The sequence below is a fragment of the Bacillus rossius genome, chromosome 18 (assembly GCF_032445375.1).
Source record: "Bacillus rossius redtenbacheri isolate Brsri chromosome 18, Brsri_v3, whole genome shotgun sequence".
NCBI classification, from domain to species: domain Eukaryota; kingdom Metazoa; phylum Arthropoda; class Insecta; order Phasmatodea; family Bacillidae; genus Bacillus; species Bacillus rossius.
In genome coordinates this window covers 8,986,474-9,007,148 of record NC_086345.1, presented here as the reverse complement: position 1 = coordinate 9,007,148, position 20,675 = coordinate 8,986,474, and the positions used below count along the sequence as shown (strand labels likewise).

The 20,675-nt window shown below is 45.7% G+C and overlaps 1 protein-coding gene across 1 annotated transcript in view; it reads right to left on the bottom strand.

Moving 5' to 3' along the window:
• The window catches only part of LOC134541260 (gastrula zinc finger protein XlCGF57.1-like), a 36,592-nt gene extending 17,791 nt beyond the window's left edge, over positions 1–18,801 (bottom strand). The window contains exons 1-4 of the mRNA XM_063384548.1: positions 18,698–18,801; positions 15,418–15,498; positions 3,073–3,135; positions 483–597 (exon numbers count right to left, since the gene is read on the bottom strand). Coding sequence (XP_063240618.1) covers positions 483–597; positions 3,073–3,135; positions 15,418–15,498; positions 18,698–18,763 — 325 coding nt within the window. The 5' untranslated portion in view covers positions 18,764–18,801. The remainder of the gene's footprint in view (positions 1–482; positions 598–3,072; positions 3,136–15,417; positions 15,499–18,697) is intronic.
• Between the last annotated feature and the right edge of the window lie 1,874 nt (positions 18,802–20,675).

Genomic DNA, 20,675 nt, shown 5'->3' with positions numbered 1-20,675 from the left:
TAGTCCACTTAAACATAAAAGAACAAAGTATATGTTATAATTCTTATAATGTCAGTTTTGGATAGTTTGGTCATGTTTTTCTGTATGGCAGATTAATTCAATGTTTATTGCAACTTATTATCAAACTTTAGGAGTAAACTCTACTTTGCAAGCTTAACACTTGCTGAGGTAAAGCTGATGATTTTAATTTGTAATTGTTTATATATTTTGGCTTGTGGGGCACAAGCACTTGTCTCACACTAATTATAGGTTCATGGCACAACAATTTATTTGGTCTATTTTCATGTAAATACACACATACACACACAGAGAGAGAGAGAGAGAGAAAGAGATAGAGAGTAAGAGAGAAAGAGGAAGAGAATGAGAGAAAAGGAAAAAGAGAGAGAGAAAATGTTCACAAAAGTTGTCACACACACAGACCTATGAATTAGTTACTGCTCAGTATAACCTGCGCCACTGTAGGTATAGAGAATTGCAAGTACCTGCAGCTATAGGATGCTCTTCTATAGTTATCTCCTCCTTCACTTGTTGCTTGCACAGAGTGTAGTCCTGGCTGGCAGAGGAACTGCCGGGTTCTGGCTGCCAGCTGTCTTCACACTGCAACACAACCACCAGCCATGTCACCCCAGCACCTGACGACTTAGCACACCTGCCGATATTAGTAATACTATGACGCGCGACGTGCCGCGCACGTCTGTAATCTCGAAGCCGTCAGCCCCTCTCATCCTAACACGTGTGCGAGCCGCCACGACAGCCGACACTGCCCAGGCTCCGCCATCGCCGGTTGCCAGGGCGACCACGCCGCGTCCTAGGTTGCCCCTCCATTCAGTGGCCACCACCCCTCGCCTACCCCTCTCCCACCAGGCCAGCGCTGTGCGCACGGCCCTACAGCCACCTGGAATTCCTGGAAGCGCCCACGATTCCTGGGACCCCCAGCCCTCCCTACGTCACGCCCCGACCCTCAGGAGGGGTATAAAAGGCCGGCCCTTGGTGCCACTGGCAGCCGAGCCTTGCTCACCGCGCCACAACCTGCACACCGCGCCTTGTAAGCAGCCGCGATCCGGAGTGTATAGGGAGATGTCGGCATAAAAGTCGAGTGTTAGAATAAAGCTCGTACCACGTCTCTGAGCGTGTCCTTTCAGGGTGAGGGAGCTCCACGGGGACCTACCTACCCACCTACCCAGCCAGCCAGCCAGCCAGCCAGCCAGCCAGCCAGCCAGCCAGCCAGCCAGCCAGTCAGACCTACTACTGCAGGGAGACCGCAGAGCCAAACCAGCCACAGCAAGTAAGTAGGCATCAGACAAGGGACACTGGGAGCCACTTTCAGGGCATCCCAAGGTGGGGGAGAATCCTACCTACCCCACTTAGGAACCTCCATTCAGAGGGTACTCGCGCCAGACAGGCCATACCTTCTTATCCAGGCAGGAACTGAGGATTGACGCTTAAGGCCAGATCTGGAAGAGCCAGGTGCCACGCGACAACTAGTAGTACTCTACATGAGTTGTACTCTACCATACTACTAGCACATCTGCCAATATAAATTTTACACCACAAGACTATTTGAAAACCTGCCAAAATTATTTGTACACTACATAAATAATAGCAAAAATGCCAATACACCTATCCCTCACTTAGCATGTCTTCAGATTGCACAGATTCATTTAACGCGATGTTAATTTTAATGACCCAGTCTTGAATAGCACGTCTGTAAATTTCAGTTAACACGAAATCTCCGTAGGCAAAAAAAAAAAGTCAGGCACAATGGCACAATGCCATGGTCTGTTTCAACTTCTGTAAACAACAGATGGGCCGTGGGATACAGTTAGCCAAACAAGGGGGGAAGAGATGCGCGCGCAGTTTGCCTACGCTATCGGCTGTTGTACAAACATCAGCTATGGCAAGTTAAATTGCGGCTATGGAGTGTAAAGGACCAAATGTTTTACGTCCGCGTGTATGCCGCCGCGCCGTACTGTTGTCGCCTGGCCACAAACTGGGCCGTGAACTCAGTCCAGCCAGTGGCAGGGAATTCAGTCCAAAAAAAGTCTGCCCATTCAGCTGCCGGTAACTGTACGTGCTTGATCACTCATAATGCATCCTGTCCAAGTAATTGAGACAAAACTATAAATATTACGGCACGCTTATGTTGGTTGCACTTTAGTTTTAAGCAAGTCAACTGTGCGCACAATAGTACAAAATAAGGACTCTTACCAAAAGTTTATAGAAGTCTGAAGCTGTTGGTTGTACTAGTGGAAATATATTTGACATTAGTAACCGGAACAGAAATGATCAGATGATTTGCATGGAAAAGATTGTTAAATGACTGTTGCAATAAAAAAATAATCATTGGCCAGGTAGTGATACGCGAATAAGCACTTTAATATTTTTTTAAATTTAAATGTAATCATTTGGACAATAATATCGGTTTCACTGTCAGTAAAGTATGGTTTGGAAAGTTGTGCGACGTGAGTTAAAGGTCACGCCCGGGCGGGTAAGTCAGCCATCCGACTGACAATACAGTACATAAACTTGTATCTCCCGTTATGCGGTATCGTATTAATCATACAAAGGGTGATGGGAGGCATATAAAGATAAATGGTGTGACATACTTATAGTTGAGTGTTATTCAATGCATTTATATTATGCACACCTCTCAGCCCCTCCCTGCTAAGGTCTCATAGCCCTTCAAAGTGTCCTGTCATCAGAACACTGACTTAACACTTGAATGTCCAAAAACAATGGATGCTAGTTAAGCAAATTCACGCAGAAGGGTCTCTGGAATTCTATAGACCTTGTCGGGAAGTTGGGTGGGGGGTAGTGAGAGGTGCAGCACTAATCAGATTACTGGTGCCGGTAGCAGACAGACAGGAGCTACCTGCATCACGGCCCTCTCTTCAGGCTGGTGTGGCAGCTGTCTGACCAGCCTCATCGCTAGCGGCGGCATAAAATTAAAATAACAATTTAAATATAAGGTTTGTATAAAAGACAAGGTTCATAATAACACTGCTTAAGGCTATAGCAGACTCGAGACCATGTGTGGTTCATAGTCACATCTGCACAAAGCAGTCTACTCACTGGTTCATCCAACTCCTCCAGCTCGCTCGGCTCCTGCTTCACACAGACGTCTCCATCTGCCGGCTGAAACAATAAATCACTCGGCACGTGAATGGTCCAGCGCAGTGTTCCGCCCAGTCCTCTGAGATCATCGCCTGGGGAAACCACAAACCACACCCCACATCCTGAGGACTTCACTCTAGCAGCACTGATGCATAGCTCAGAACTTCATTTATTAAAAAAAAAATCATCCCGAAGACTGATATTGGAAGGTAAACTGCTTGAAAGATTCTTATAATACCACCTGCCAGATATTTATAATCCTCAATGATTACTGACTTGTCCAACCAACTGGGTGGTAAGGAATGTAACTGAAAGAGACTTGTACAAAACTCTTTATTGATTGTATTATTTGTAAAGGAATATGATTTTATGACCATGTATGCATTAATAAAACTGTAATCATAACCACATATCCAAGTGTAACCACATGGTGAGTACCTGCAAGGAGAGAGGTGGTGGTAAGCCGAACAGCCTCGTGTATTTATTTCAACATCTAAGCATGCCTTAACGCAGAGAGCAGACCAGGTCTGTGTGGATGCACTGCGAAGGGGTAGTTCAAGTCTCGTTCCCACACTGCGACGTCACGCCCTGGAGCAAGTGACTCAGCCTGGTCCATCAGCCAACCACACGGTGGGCCCATTACCTCTCGCATCACCAACTAACTGCATCATCATATATGATACCGTTATTTCGCCATGTTTTCAATTTAAATTTGTATTTAGTTTTTCTGCCTATTTATAGTAGGTATCACATGGTTTTCTTGAACCCTGCAAGTATTAATGCATCACTAATGTCCAAACGCTACACTGCAAAATTCCACCCCCAACTTTAGCACCTTTCACACACCCTCAAGCAGGTGAAGTGAAGCTATCAGGTGAGGAAGTCATAGTTATGCCATTGACAGCACGACTTGTAACATAGTAGGACATTCCCTGGCACACCAAAGATACAGTATGCCCTGATAGACATGTTTGCTGCCCAATATGTCTAATCAGCCACCTACTTCATCATAATTCACTACAAACAAGTCACCCTGCACCTAGTAGCACAGTTGATTCATGTCCTGCTGGATGGCTATAGTAGCGAAGCACCTACACCCTGTGGTGGAGCAAACTCTAGTAGTACATACTAACAACTGTTTTATTATTTACAAACACCCTTAAAAATTGCTTGAGGAAAAATTTAAATATCTGTTCACAAGAGACTAAGTAAATAACAAAAACTACATACTAATATCACAGCAGTGGAACACCAAAGTGATTTCAAGTTATGAGAACCAGGACAGGCAAATCGCTAAAATGCCTAAAAGCACTAATTTTAAAAACAAATCTGAGCACATATTATTTTTAAGACCATTGATACTTACATCGATACACTGTGATTGGTCAAGAGCTGAACAACGGCTGATATCCAATATCGGTATCCGTTTCGGAACAGCACTAAAATTAATGTATTTTATAACAATACAAGGTAATATAATTTAAGTTCAATATGGAGTATAGACACTGTTGATTTATATTTATAACATATAATACTTTGAAACTAGTAGCTATGAAGTTATGTATTGGATGCAATAATTGCAACCCTAAATACCCCGCCCCCTTCCCCCAGAACAAATATTACTGCTGATTGAGACCTTTAATACTGTTGGATACATTTGAACTTTTCTCTATATTTGCGATCACACATTTATGCTTCCGAATAAAGTAATGATTAAAGGTTTACTTATCTGACTTTCTATTTTTTTATTTTTTATTTTTTCTGTTTATAGAAAATAAGAGGGAATCCAAAACTGGTTGTCCATTTACCAGAGTGCCCGTAACTTCCTAAATTTTCGAGATAGTGGATAAAATATTCTGACTAAGTGACTAGTCCAGGGTGGCCATTCTATTGGCAAAATCAAATTCCAGTTTTTTTTTTTTCAGGATTATTACAGTTCTTCTAGAAACTTCATAAAATGTTACTACATAATACATATATATGCAAATAACAATGCTTTTTACATCAAATCTGAAACCAAATAGGTAAACCAGTTAATATTAAACACCAACCATTTAATGTTATACAAAATATAAGTATTCCTGTAAGACTACATATGTTACTTCTGTGATAAAAGTTATGTCCTGTACATAATCTAATAGCTCTTGTAAGTTATTTAGACTATGGCAGTAGCACAGTAGCAATCAACGGAAAATTTTACAAAGACTGATTTGGTATTAATAATACAGCAAACCATATGGGCACAACTAAAATTACTTCAACAACTGCCAGGGCTGATTACAGTTTACACAATAAAATAATAATTTTAATATTATTAATTATAATTTTACAACTATTTTTGTAACCTGAGCACTATAAGGAAAATTTCCTAGCTTTAAATTCTTCATATAGAACCTATCAATCAACGAAAATCTGCACACTATTAATACCAAGTTGTAAATTCACCTCACTAATTGTTCGTCCTATTTTTTTTTTTTACTATTCAATAAATATCATTTTAATACTGGCTGAAGAACAAATGTATCTGAAAAATAAATTGTAATGGTAAAATCTTGACAAATAAATGTAAGTTTTTTTAACTTATGGTAACCCATAAAAAAACTTATTAAGACACAAAGATTAAAAGAATTAAGGCACCATCTAATTTCCTAGTTTCTTCCAAGTACAGCATAATTTTTCTTTCTTTTTTGTTTTATCTGCAATACAGCATTCATCTTTCACGTGACGAATCAAGGTAATAGATTTCAATAGTGGCTTCTGTTTATTATAAACAAAGGTGAATATCTTCAGATTTAATAGTAAAATCAAAGCAGAAGAGAGAAAAGAAAGGAGCAGTGACTTCCTCTCCCTCCTAACTGCCGGCAACCAGGTGGCAATATCTTTAACACAAGCTGTCGGAACCTCACATCCGCTGAGGAGGTTCCCCAGTAAACAGTGCTCAAGAATGGCATAAGTGACACAGTTCATATGCACTACAAGTAGTCTTTTAACTCGGCTCTTATAAACTTGCTGGACAAACAATTCTAGAAGACTATTAAAAATTCAGGGGTTTCTCAGTTTTCCTGGTACCAAAACTATTCCTGGCTAATTCAAGTTTCCCGATTTTCCTGGTTGGGTGGTCACCCTTGACGTCAGCCGGGGCTACGCCCCATGAGCCTAGTCAGTCTCCGTTTCCTCAACATTCCTCTCCCCTTCCCCGGCATTTGTACCGCCATGTACGTAGTCGTGTGTTTGAATTGCGCGCCACGAACTACCACAAGAGGGCGCTTAGAAGCAGTGCGGCGATCCCTAAAATTGCTATGTTAATATTAATTGTAAGCCTTTTTGTTGTTTTCATCCATCTTCGCCACAGTGCTGTGTAGTTTACTTGTGTTTCTTTAATTTAAATAAGTTACCTTAAATAACTATAGACGTTGCCCGGGCGGACCCGAACAGGCACGGACTTGGACGAGGATAGGAATGCTTTTATATGAATTATCATTAAATAAGTAAATAGTAACAAACTTTCCATTGTCAGTAATTTTTATATATTTTTAATGTTTATCTGTAATTTACTCAACTTTCGCCGGGGCACGGAATCGTAGAATATAGTAACGGTAATTGTGTTGGCGCGAAGGGCGCCATGTTGCCACCTGCGAGCGATGAGCTCACCCCAGTCGATCTTCATCACTGACCGAGAGCAGACGCGCCAGCACCCCGGGGACTTCAACCTTTGTTCTGCACTGACCAAGTAATTCTGTCTCGTTAAGTATTTCTGAATCTCTTTCGCTCGTCATCCTCGGGGCAGCTCTCGGCCAGCGGGCTGTTTAATTAATTAATTGTCTCAGTCGAGTTTTTTCATCACCGTGTAATAAGTATACTTTGCAGCATGGCCACGTGTGTGGACCATGCCTTCACCTAAACCGATTCGTGCCTCAGGCTTTTTAACCGTGTAATGTGTAACGTGTAACGGGCGTGTAGAGAGATGTGTTAGTGAAATTAAATCTGGAGAATAAATATAAAGTGAGTACTTATTTAATCACGTGGTGAGTGAGTCTAGGAGTGTGGCGTGCCCGACGCCTAGAGCGGGCCAGGTCTGGGTAGCTAGGATAGAAAGGGCTGGTAACTCGTCCCCACTTGGGCTACGTCACGCCCTGAGTGAGAGACTCCGCCGGGTCCACGTGCCCTTCCACGTGGTGGCGCCCATAGTTAACATCTCGAAATCACCGGCAATGCGCGATCAGCCCTCAAATGGCGCCCAAGAGCGTGGGGCGAGTTACATCTTCCGCGAAAACCAGACCTGTACGAGCGTGTGAGATAGGCGGTTGTTACGCGGAGCGCGCGGAACTAAAGTTCGCGCTGGAACTATTGTTCGCGCGGAGCGCATAGCGGGACTCTGGCGCGCCGGCCACGTGACCAGCCGGGCGCGCGCTTCCAGGAATTCGCTGCGAGCAGCCAGGTGGCCGCATTCCTCGCGACAACAGCAGCCGGGCCAGGTCAGTGTGTGTGTGTACCGCCATCCGCGTCGCGTCGCGTAGCGAAGGGAAGAGGGGCAATCGACCGGCCTCACCACCACACGACCATGTCGGACAACCACGGACTTGACAAAAATCCGGGCGCGATTAAGGCAAGTGAGTTGTTTCAAAAGAATAGCTTATATTGTGTTATGTGCGCGCGACCGCGCCAGGTGAGCGGGACGGCGATTTCTTCGTGGACGGACACGTGCGTGTGCGTAGGACAGTATGAAGCGCAGCCGAACCACGAGCAGGCAGAACGGGCGGATCAGTTTGAGGCGGGACACGGGAAGTGCACGGATGCGGAGTGTGAGGGCAAGACGCGGGAGGGAGGCTGGTGCCGGAACTGTCGCGCGTTCAAGCACACGGCGTGTTTCGCGAAGTCCGAAATAATCTCCTTTCAAGACGGGTGGTACACGTGCCAGTGGTGCCACCACGTGAGAATAGCGGGCCCGTCAGGCCGCAGCCCGGTGAGAGACGCCGCCGACACACCACGGAGCAGGGTACCTCTCATAGGACACGTGGAGCTACCGGAATTTGCGGGCAGAACCAGCGACGATCCGCGGAGATTTGTACACGCGTGTCGGGAACGCCTGAATCGCTACGGAGTGCCGGAGTGTGAGTGGGCGAACAGGGTGAGCACCGCGCTCAAAGGCGACGCCAAGACGTGGTGGCAGATCGTCCAGGAGTATGACATGCCGTGGACCGAGTTCGCGAGATTGTTCGAGGCCAGATTCGCGGACGTGAAGACAGAGATGAGAGTGCGGACGGAGCTGTATTGTCTCGAGCAAGGCGCGACGGAGGCGGCGGAGGCGTTTATCATGAAAAAAATACGTCTGTACAAGCGGCTGTTTCCCGGAGAAGAACCTACCGGAGTGCTGGAGCGGGTAGTTGAGCTGATGCGCCCGGAATTTCGCCCGTATTTACGCCCGATGACGCGGCGTCCGGCAGAGGAGTTCGTCCAACAGGCGCGCGTCTTAGAGCAGGACCTACGAGCTGTCAGACCGACCAGGATCCACGCCACCCTGAGCACCAAGCAGGAAGACACGACGCCCGCCGACACCAAGGCGCTGGTGCCCTACACGGCGCCCACCCGAGACCAAGCTAGGCGCGACGAACCCGGACCGAGCGGCCACGCGCAGCTGACATGGCGGAGACGGACTACCGGCGGCAGCCCACCACCTCAGTGCCACACGTGTCCACCAGGCACGTTCCATTGGCACGAGAACTGCCCGGTGAGGAACAAGTTCCGGCCTGACTTCGCGGCGCAGCAGCCGTCGGGAAACGGACGGCAGGGGGCGGCGCGCTAAGACAGCCCACCTCCCCCGCCTCACCTAACAACAACAGACCTACGGCGGCGGGGCCTCTCCTGGGTCACGTGGGAGCGGCGGAGGCCGACCTGTTGCGCATTCCGGTGGTTGTCAACGGGCGCGCAGTCCACGCGCTTGTTGACACCGCCGCCAGCCACAACTGTGTGGCGGCACGCGTGATTGGCCGTGACAACTTCGAGTACCACCCGGGCCAACTCCAGCTGGCTACCACGGGGGACGCCTGCTACACCCAGGGCGTCGCGACGCTGGAGGTGGACGTGCGGGACCAACGGTCCGTCACGACGGCGCTGGTGGTGGAGCAGTTACGTGATGACGTCATTCTGGGGCTACCCTGGCTCTACGAGCGGCACGCAGCCATCGACATCCGGGCCGGCTGCGTCCACGTCGGCACCCAGGGGCGGCGGACCATCCACGGGCTGGGTAAGCCTACTCCACCAGCAGTAAACCAGGTCAGTCTCGACGAGTTCCAGCACGGAGTTCCCCCCGAGTTTCGTGCTACCATCCAGCAGGTCCTCGATCATCAGTGTAATGTGTTTGCGTCCGCGGACCCGCTGAAACGTACCACCATAGCTGAGCATGCCATCCCGACCCATCCTCACGAGCCAATGTTTATCCCACCCGGTAGCTACGGCCACGTTGGTAAACAGACCATCCTAGACCAGGTTCAGGACATGTTGCATGACGGGATAATTGAGCCTAGCGAAAGTCCGTATAATTTCCAGGTCGTGTTGGCAGAAAAAAAAGACGGGAAACTACGCTTCTGTGTCAATTTCAAACCTATCAATAGAGTGACAATTAATGCCCCACCCCCCCTGCTGAACATAGCCGACACACTTTCAGGCCTGGGTAACGCCAAGATATTTTCTTCCCTCGACCTAAAATCTGGGTATTGGCAGGTGCCGATACGTCCGGCGGACCGACCCAAGACGGCGTTCACAGCCCCAGACGGGCGGAGATTTCAGTTTTGCGCGATGCCATTCGGCCTACAGGACGCCCCCGCTACCTTCCAAGGGATGATGACACGGGTCTTAGACAACTACTCGGGCAAGTTTGCGGCCGCGTATCTGGACGACATAATTGTTTGGTCTCAGACGTGGGAAGAACATGCGCATCATTTAGCATTAGTCTTGGAACGCCTGGCGAGCCATGGTCTGACATGCAATCGCGAAAAATGCCACCTGGGGACCACAGAACTAGATTTCCTGGGCTTAGTGGTTAACGCGGACGGAAACCGACCCACGGAAAAACAGCTGAGTGTAATTATCAACAAGGAGCCCCCACGCACGCGCAAGCAACTGCAAAAGTTCTTGGGGCTAGCTAACTGGCTGCGAGCCTTCGTCCCAGAGTTCTCGGTAGTAGCGGCGCCGATGACAGAACAGCTGTCACCCAAACGTCCGTTCAGGTGGACCGTGGAAGCCCAGAACGCTTTTGACGAGCTAAAACGCAGATTTCAACAGTGCCACTTACTCGCGCGGCTGGACCCAGGCAGACCCCTGATCGTACAAACAGACGCGAGCGAGAAGGGCATCGGGGCCATCCTGTTACAACTCGGCGACGACGGCGAGCCTCGGGTGATTGAATATGCAAGCGCCAAGTTCGGCGACGTCGAGCAGCGGTATAGCGTGAACGAGCGTGAGTGTCTAGGCGTAGTTTGGGCCCTCAGACGCTACCGCCCACACCTGGAGGGGCAGAAATTCGTACTGAGAACTGACAGCCAATGTCTCAAATGGCTGGCCACGATGCAGGGGCGACGTTCGAAGCTGACGCGTTGGGCCATGCTTCTACAGGCCTTAGATTTCGAAGTCGAGCATGTACCGGGAAAACAGAACGAACTAGCGGACGAGCTGTCGCGAGATCCGGACGTCACCGTCACAGCCTGTGACGATGCGGAGTGGGAGGAGCTTTTGCCACCACCCAGCGGGCGCATACCCAGGACCCCGCGCACCCCGACAACCCAAGCCGCATTGTGTGCCCTAAACCTTAACGTCACACCGACATTACCGCCAGGCGCGGAGCTTGATGACTTAGACGCCTACGTGCGAGCGGCCCAACTCACGGACACAGACACACAGGAGATCGTGCGCCGTTGCGGGAGCGGAGAATGTGAAGGCTACCGTGTATTGGACGGGACACTGCAGGCGCGACCTAAGGGGACAGCTGGCCAATGGCGGACGTTCGCGCCAGCCGCCACCCGCCGGGAGGTGTTTGACATGTATCACGTGAACAGGCTAGCCGGACACCCCGGCGCAGACCATACGCGACGCGATCTGCGGGAACAGTTCTACTGGCCAGGGGTAAACAAGTTTGTACGGGACTGCGTGAGGAGATGTAAACATTGCCAGAGGCACAAGGCGCGCCGCACCGACGGGACAGCCCAGCAGGTACCCAGGCAGCCCACCGAGCCATTCCATACAGTCGCCATAGACCTAATGGGACCATATCCCCGCACGCCCCGAGGGAAAAGATTTTTGTTGGTGGTGACAGACTGCTACACGCGTTGGGTGGAGGCCTACCCCCTGGCGAACATCCGCGCCGGCACCATTGCACGCAGCCTGGAAACGGAGTTTTTTCCTAGGTGGGGGTACCCCCGGGTCCTGTTGTCGGACAATGCCACCCAATTTGTCGGGCGCCGGTGGGCGCAGCTGGGGAGAAAATGGCGGGTAATCCTACACACCACCCCCGTGTACCACCCCCGCGCGAACCCCACGGAACGACGCAACCAAGAGGTGAAGGTTCAACTGCGGTTGAGGCTCGCGGATGACCACGCCCAATGGGACACGCACATCCCGGACGTTCTGTACTGCATCCGGCGACGGGTGAACGCGGCAACCGGCGAAACACCAGCCACCATGGTCCAGGGGCGGAACCTCACCCTCCCCGGGGAATATCACGTGCGGCAACAACAAACGGACCCGGACGTAGAGAGCCCCGAAGGACGCCTGAGGTGATTGGCCGAGACGCACGATAGGGCGCGACGTAACCAGGCAGCTTACCAAGCACAACGCACACCCGAGACGACCCGCCCGCCCCCTGAACTGAAACCAGGCCAGCTGGTTTACGCGAGGCTCCACCCCCTCTCCTCCGGCCGACGCAACTTCTGCGCCGGCCTGGCGCCAAAGTGGTTTGGCCCGGTGGCGGTGGTCAAGGCGGGGCCCACGGCGGTCGTGATAAAGTTACCCTCAGGCCGGGCCGCGAAATATCACCGGGACGATGTGCGCTTGGCACAGGAAGAGACGGAGGCGGCGGACGAGGCGGAGACGGGGCAGGAAGAGACGGAGGCGGCGGACGAGGCGGAGACGGGGCAGGAAGAGACGGAGGCGGCGGACGGGGCGGAAGAGACGGAAACGAGACGTGACGGAGCAGGGACGCGGCAGGAAGAGACGGAGGCGGCGGACGAGGCGGAGACGGGGCAGGAAGAGACGGAGGCGGCGGGCGGGGCGGAAGAGACGGGAACGAGACGTGACGGAGCAGGGACGCGGCAGAGAGAGACGGAGGCGGCGGACGAGACAGACGGGAGGGCGGCCGCACAGCTGGTCACGTCCACCCCAACAGACGGGGGCGGGTTCAGAGGCTTCCCGGACCTGGGGGCGGGACAGGCGACGCCCCTCGCAGTCACAGATGTCCGGCCGAGGCGGCTGTTCGAAGACTCGGGGAGTGACGTCTCGCCTTTCAGGGGATTTCTCAGGGACACGCCCGGAGTGACGGAGGGCCAGTCGACATCCCAACCACTGATAAGGTGGCCGGAGGAAGTAGAGAGTAGGCCGGGTTCGCCGGACGAGCCATTATGGCCGCTGCATTACTCGTTGGCAGACTCCACGTTCAGGGTGACAGTAACCGAACCGCAGGAAGACGAAACACCGCGGGAAGAGAGGGGAGACCGGGCGTCACAAGACCCAGTTCCGGCTCCGCGATACACGCTACGACCCCGAGGGATCGCGAGGAAGCACAGCTGTTGTTGATAAGGGGGCGACCCAGCGGAAACGTCGACATGACCGGCTATTCGAGGGGGGGGCAATTGACGTCAGCCGGGGCTACGCCCCATGAGCCTAGTCAGTCTCCGTTTCCTCAACATTCCTCTCCCCTTCCCCGGCATTTGTACCGCCATGTACGTAGTCGTGTGTTTGAATTGCGCGCCACGAACTACCACAAGAGGGCGCTTAGAAGCAGTGCGGCGATCCCTAAAATTGCTATGTTAATATTAATTGTAAGCCTTTTTGTTGTTTTCATCCATCTTCGCCACAGTGCTGTGTAGTTTACTTGTGTTTCTTTAATTTAAATAAGTTACCTTAAATAACTATAGACGTTGCCCGGGCGGACCCGAACAGGCACGGACTTGGACGAGGATAGGAATGCTTTTATATGAATTATCATTAAATAAGTAAATAGTAACAAACTTTCCATTGTCAGTAATTTTTATATATTTTTAATGTTTATCTGTAATTTACTCAACTTTCGCCGGGGCACGGAATCGTAGAATATAGTAACGGTAATTGTGTTGGCGCGAAGGGCGCCATGTTGCCACCTGCGAGCGATGAGCTCACCCCAGTCGATCTTCATCACTGACCGAGAGCAGACGCGCCAGCACCCCGGGGACTTCAACCTTTGTTCTGCACTGACCAAGTAATTCTGTCTCGTTAAGTATTTCTGAATCTCTTTCGCTCGTCATCCTCGGGGCAGCTCTCGGCCAGCGGGCTGTTTAATTAATTAATTGTCTCAGTCGAGTTTTTTCATCACCGTGTAATAAGTATACTTTGCAGCATGGCCACGTGTGTGGACCATGCCTTCACCTAAACCGATTCGTGCCTCAGGCTTTTTAACCGTGTAATGTGTAACGTGTAACGGGCGTGTAGAGAGATGTGTTAGTGAAATTAAATCTGGAGAATAAATATAAAGTGAGTACTTATTTAATCACGTGGTGAGTGAGTCTAGGAGTGTGGCGTGCCCGACGCCTAGAGCGGGCCAGGTCTGGGTAGCTAGGATAGAAAGGGCTGGTAACTCGTCCCCACTTGGGCTACGTCACGCCCTGAGTGAGAGACTCCGCCGGGTCCACGTGCCCTTCCACGTGGTGGCGCCCATAGTTAACATCTCGAAATCACCGGCAATGCGCGATCAGCCCTCACCCTTATAATCGTCTATATCTTTTATATTTATTTGTTGCAAAGCATATTTTTTGTAGATAACATAACTTAAGAAAAACGCAAAAAGCTAATAGCTAGTTGTCAAACAACTCTGGAAATTTTTTCTTTTGATAAAATTGTCAAGTTTCTAAATGCTAAATTACATTATAACTAGCCTATACATTGTTTTTTTACAATTATTTTTTTTTAATTATTATAAATTAATTTAATACTTGATAAATGTTTCAGGTTATTCTTGGTAAGTTAACAAATACACAGAATTTTTTTTTATACAAACCTTATGATGCTATTCTTATTTTTGGACATGTTGCAAGTTGTATAGTTACAGCCTCAAGTAAATTGCCAGTGGATGTTAGCCAATGCTTATTAAAATTGATTTGACTGTACACACTATTGAAAAAAAAAAATTTCACTAAAACCTTGAACTATATTGGTTAAAATACCATTTATGTGAGACACTGGTCATAATTTTTAATTCCTAGATTAACAAAAAGGTTGAGGTAATAGAAGATAAAATTAAAATACTATTTTCTTCATAAATTATATTGTTGAAATGTATATACTGCATGTAACTAGATGATTTGTCATTTAGAGCCTATGTAAAGAATAAAACAAATATTAGTGGATATGCAGTGTAGTTTGTAATACTTATGCTGTACAGCAGCGGTTCCCAAAAGGTGTTCCGTGAGTCAGGACAAATGTCATATAAGGCAGGGACAGTTATTGTCAAATAACTTCCTTTGAAGGAGTTAGAGTTCCAACAAAAAAAAAAGTCGATCATAGGATTTTTTAGCCGAAAATAAATGGGAACAGATTCTGTTCAGTATCTTGTCTGTTTTACTATCTCCTCTTTTTTTTTATTTTGTTAGGGTTCCTGCTCGCACTATCTCTCCACTTGGGCGAGGTGAGCTAGCGCACGCGGGTGAAGGAAGATATACTAACCATTACTGCCCCATCTCAAACAGGTGCAGACAGTGTTTCAACTAGCAGCAAATCATAAAGCTAGAAGGTGTGCCTTGCCTGTGCTTGTGACAGATACACACCATGCTTTACCACTTCCATGAAGGCTTTATAATTTATTTTCAATGGTTGGGTTCACATTTCCAGTACAGTACTGTATTTTAACTGGGAAAGGATTCGCTGTAAAATTTCATGGTTCCCAAATTAATTCTCAGTTCTTGGTTCTTGTTGAACTGCCGAGAACATAAACATGACCGAGGACTGAGGACCGGGAACGACACATCGCCAGGTGTACGGCACAGACACTCCAACACTTCAAGAGAGTGGACCGGGTTTGAAACCATCTGTAGTTCACAGTCCTGTTCACCCAAGTCTACTCACCAGTTCATTCTCAGGCTCCTCCTTGATTATAACGTAAACTAACTCACTGGGGTCCAACTTCATCACGTCTTCATTCGCTGCCTGGAAGAAATAAAAGGCATCACAAATAGCAGTAGTGGCCTCAGAAGAATGACATTTACATGTCACAAGGCCAGGAAAAGAACACATTACTTTCTGCTGTGCATTTGGCCAGGGAGATTTACATTCTGTATTTCATATGAAATACTTTATACATTTTAAGTAGTAAACTGCTAGTTTAACAACTAGTTTGTGCTTGTCAGGAGCTTACATCCTTCACAACAAGTAGGTATGCTAACAAACTTAGCACATGGAACACTAAACTAGTATGTAGCCAAAAAAAAAATCTCAGCACCAACCATATTGTTCACTTGTTTTATGAATAGGTACCAGTATATAAAGTAAAGATGTCTAACTTCGGGGCAATGGAATTCAGCAGTCTTCTTGGACAGAGGTCCTTTTTTCTATATCCTCTGGAAATGTCTTTAGAATTTGTTTTCTATTGACCTGCGCCTCTGAGTATATATTTCATGTTTATCGTTCATTTCGGGGGCAAAATTTTGGAATGAGCACACACTAATGTTTCCACAGACCATCAGTGTTTTATTTTTCCCTGTCGTTGCATTAAATAAAAATAACAATAAATAAGGTTGGCTGAAAAAATTATTAATATTATAAAAACTAATATTTGCAAAAAAAACCTCAATGCATTCATTAGTAGGCTATCATGTTTATAAAAGAACATACCTTCAACATCTTCTAAACATGAGTAAAAAATTTTTAGAGAAATTATCATGTTTTTTTATTTGTATTCCCTCATCATTAATAATTTTCTCTACTTCAGTATCAGTTTTATCTTAAATTTATACAATTAATAGTTTCATTTGTTACTGTACACTTTTTTACTCATACAAGATCTGAACACTTGTATTAAAATAACCTTAATCCTTGCTCAATTTGCACCAACAAATAATATTACGATAATTCAAGATTGCTTTGTAAGTAACTTTAGCTTTAAAGAAGAAATTATTTTCAACAAAAACATGAAAATAACCATTAATTACATATTAATAACAATATAACATTCACATTAGTTTGCTGCATAACATCAATTAGAAAACTCCGCCAACTGCCCATTGGGACTTTCCAGGCCGAGCACAGCACAACTAATTTTTTACCAACCTAACAAATATTGTAGGATGTAAAAATTAAATTTGCAAACATAGATGATGATTATAGGCTAATTATATTACAGTTTTTGATAATTGTTATCACAATGCAAACATCACTGTGCTAAAACTGCTCAATTGTGACTATTCTAATTCCTGATTCCATAACACTACTAATGACATAACCAAGATGGTGTAGCTTATGTCACAACCACCACTACTTTATTAAAGGACAAGCACTGGAATATAGGGGTATTTCATGTTTTTAATATTATGCTTTTAAGATATCTTAAATTAGATATAATTACTCCCCTCCCCCCAAATTTATTTGGGTCTACTTTGACGTCGACCCAAGTGTCTCCCATGCTCATAAAGTCCATTATGCTGCGCCAACCCCTGATCCTCCCCTGCCCTGTGCAGTGATAATGTGTTATGTGGAACATACTTTTATATTTAATAATGTGGCATGTATATTATTTTTATGTATTATTTTTTCTCGTAAACTTTTGTAAATATTATTACGCGTGTTTCTAAAATATTATGTGATATATTTTACGTGGCTGTTCACCGGGCGATGAAGCCGAGGCCAACAGCTGGAATCTCTCCGAGCGCTGCACGTGTCGCGGAGTGGGGGTACGACGCGCGGCAGGGGAGGGGGCAGGAGGCATCTGGCGGCCGGACGAGCAAGACAGGCACGGGCACCAGGGTCGCAGAGCAACGACGGGCGAGATCCAGTCCGGGGAGCATTTCGCGACCACGTGTGTGACACTACGAGTAGCCATTGTAAATAGTTTAATCGTATATCAGGTTCTCGCTCGTGACCAGACATTGCGCGCATCAGCGGACACGTTTTTGCCGTAGCGGGGCGGGCTCTATGCCTCAGGCGTCGGCACTTAAATTTGCCTGTTTCACTGGCATCATTGAAAAGGTAACCATCTAGGGATCGTCAATGTACGCACACGAGACCAGGGGGGGCAGCCCGCACTCGGCGACTGCCCAACCCAAACACGTGCAGCCGAGCCTCACTCCGCGGAGGGACGGGTGTTGTACCGCGGATCGCCCATGTAAATAGATTGTGTGAAAGGCCCAATAAATACTTGCATTCAAACTGTCGAACCATCATTGTAGTACATAGAGAGATAATTTCCCCCACCACGAGGCCTGAACCCCTCCTGAGAACAAGACGCAACCAGCATCGCCGGAGTGATATCCGTGACTACGACAGCTTTGCGATACTGATATTTTATTATCAAAGAAATTATGTCTTTAGATGTTAAAACTTAAAGCGGTGTATTAAAATATAATACCATACATTAGATTCTACAAAACTTCATGTGTATGAAAAATTACAGTTGCAGGAAAAATTGAAAATTATGAGTAGCAAAATATTTGTATCCAAAATAGGCTAGACCAGGTGGGACTGTAGTCTACTTTGCGGTACAGAGAAAAAATTATGGGTGGGGATATAAGTGGCATTCTATAGTTTACCTGCACATTCTGTTGAGTAAACCACAAACAACATCCAATTAATGCAGTTGGAAAGGTGGGATGCTTAAGCACGGCCAGTCAAATAGCAATACATCTGATCTAACAGTACAAAGGTTTTATAAGTAGCTAGGACGTCAGTGCAATAGTCCACCTTGTTTGACAGATTTTGTTCCATAAAAAAATAATCTTAAGAATTGGTGGTTAGGTTCAGTTAGATGCATTAAAAATAATGTGTGTGAACGGTTTTTTAGGTTAGCTACACTATAATTCCTTACAAACCGTTCAAACAATTTCAAAGTACTATCAATATATCTAACCTAACCGAAACTAACCTACAAACCAAACAATTAAAACATAATTAGAATGTAGTTAACCAAACTAATCCAACCAATGGTCCACACAAAATGTAATTTTAATTAAGATAATCTACGTTTAATGAAGATAATCCGTTCTTACGAATTTACAGTATTGTTAAGAAGCTAAACTAACCTACCAAAATCCTTATTTACTAGTTAATATGGTAAATTACAAGTATACTTAATTGGTATATTAAATTGCTTTTTTTTACACAAATATGTATTTGTAAAAATAGAAAAAGGTGATACCATCTCCATATTGACGTGATAACGTATACAAATCGATAAACGCCACCTGCACGCACGAAAAAGCATGACTCTTTGTCACGAACACCTGAGCCGAGCGTGCAAGAAGCGGCCAACCACCGTGCGAGAAATCTTCTATAATATAAAGCAGGTTGAGGCGGGCTTTTTAAAAGCATCAATTTTATAAATTTGATTAATTGTCCAATTTCGTCATTTCAAATTAACAATTTATTGACATTGATTTAATTTCAGTTTATTTCTATAACTTATTGTTGATAATTACATTTAAACAAATTAATATATTTAAATTTGCAAAAAAATGTAAATAATATATGAAAATTAAAAAGTATGCAATTTTTCATCAATGTTTTCTTATGACATCACGTAAAATTATCGTTCGTAAACCGACTTTACAGACAAACACCCCCTTTTTTAAATGTTTTTAATAATGAGTTTAGTATAAAAAAAAACGGATAACTATACACTATCAAAAGTAAGTTACGATTTAAAAAAAAAAAGCATTTTCCCATAGAGAATGTTTTGATAGCAAATGAAACCCTTAACATTGCCGGGGAAAAAAACAAAAACAAACTCATTAAAAAAATGGTAGAAAATTTCAAATACACGGACGGGTATCAGTGACGTGACATTCCTAGAAACGAACTAGTAACTGGCTGCTAGGAGTTGGATACTATTTTAACAAAACACAACATATTTTTAAGATGTGACGTCTAATAAACCAATGAACGCCGGCTGCACGCATGAAAAAGTGTCCCGTTACGCACATTATCCCGTTACGCGGTGTCCCGTTACGCTCATTGTACATTTGCGCCGCATCTATCTCTTTTCAACTCGATTGGAACAAACATCGATTTGACTTTTTCGAGGCACATTAAACTTGAAACACTCCCATTCGTTTCCTACTTTTCCTATCATCGTCCTATTCTTAACAGAATAACACAGATTGCAAGAAGTTAAATAGCAAACATGTATAAAAGTTATAGTTAAATAATCTCTTCGTTAAAGTAATAAACATATTTGAATTAATGAGTGCAAATAAAAGTATATTTATCAATTAAATTGTAGATTTCATTTCACTCCTTCTTTGTGTCCATACAAAATAGTGATAATTCAATAAAAATGATTCAATTTTATACATAAAAGTATGCATCATTTTATCAATGTTTTGTTATGACGTCACGTTAAACTATCGCCCGTAACCCGACTTTACAGACAACCAATTTTTTAAAATAATTCTGAATTTTCTTGCAACCTACAAATGTTTTGTAAGTGCTGCACAATGCAATATTCCAGAAAGTCCATAAACTCATTATAATAAACTCTTCAATTCGAAAAAATTACGCATTTTTCGCGATTCAATGGTTTGGGTGTGTATATGTGTGGGTGTGGGTGTATGTATGTATGTTTGTATGTGTGTGTATTTATATATATATATATATATATATATATATATATATATATATATATATATATATATAGCCAAAATAAGATGATACTCCATCGCAAACACCGTTATGCTACATTCACACCAAACGTTTAGCATGTGCGTACCACAAACTCATCAGTAGTGTGAGTGCATAATATAAGGGAACGACCCCAGTTCGATGGGTCGATAGCCTCCACCATGGCTATCGAGATGATGAATTTCATCCACCATTTCCATGTGTGAATTCTTCCGCCGAATATAAATCCCAAAAATTGTTAACTTATTTTTAACTGTGAATTGTTAATTAAAGTAACATTATTTGTGCTGACGAAAGTGCAGCAGTCGCCATGTCAACACACCACATTCTATATGACTTTTAAATAGTACATTAACCATGGGAATATGTTGTAGGTGGCTTTCGTCCACATGAGAAATGTGCTTGCAAGGGCGCTCTAACCATTCTTAAAGCCAGGGTTGCGGTCACCTGCAGTCTTGAGCTCGAGACCCAGGTTGGAACCCAGTGATGACTGGTGG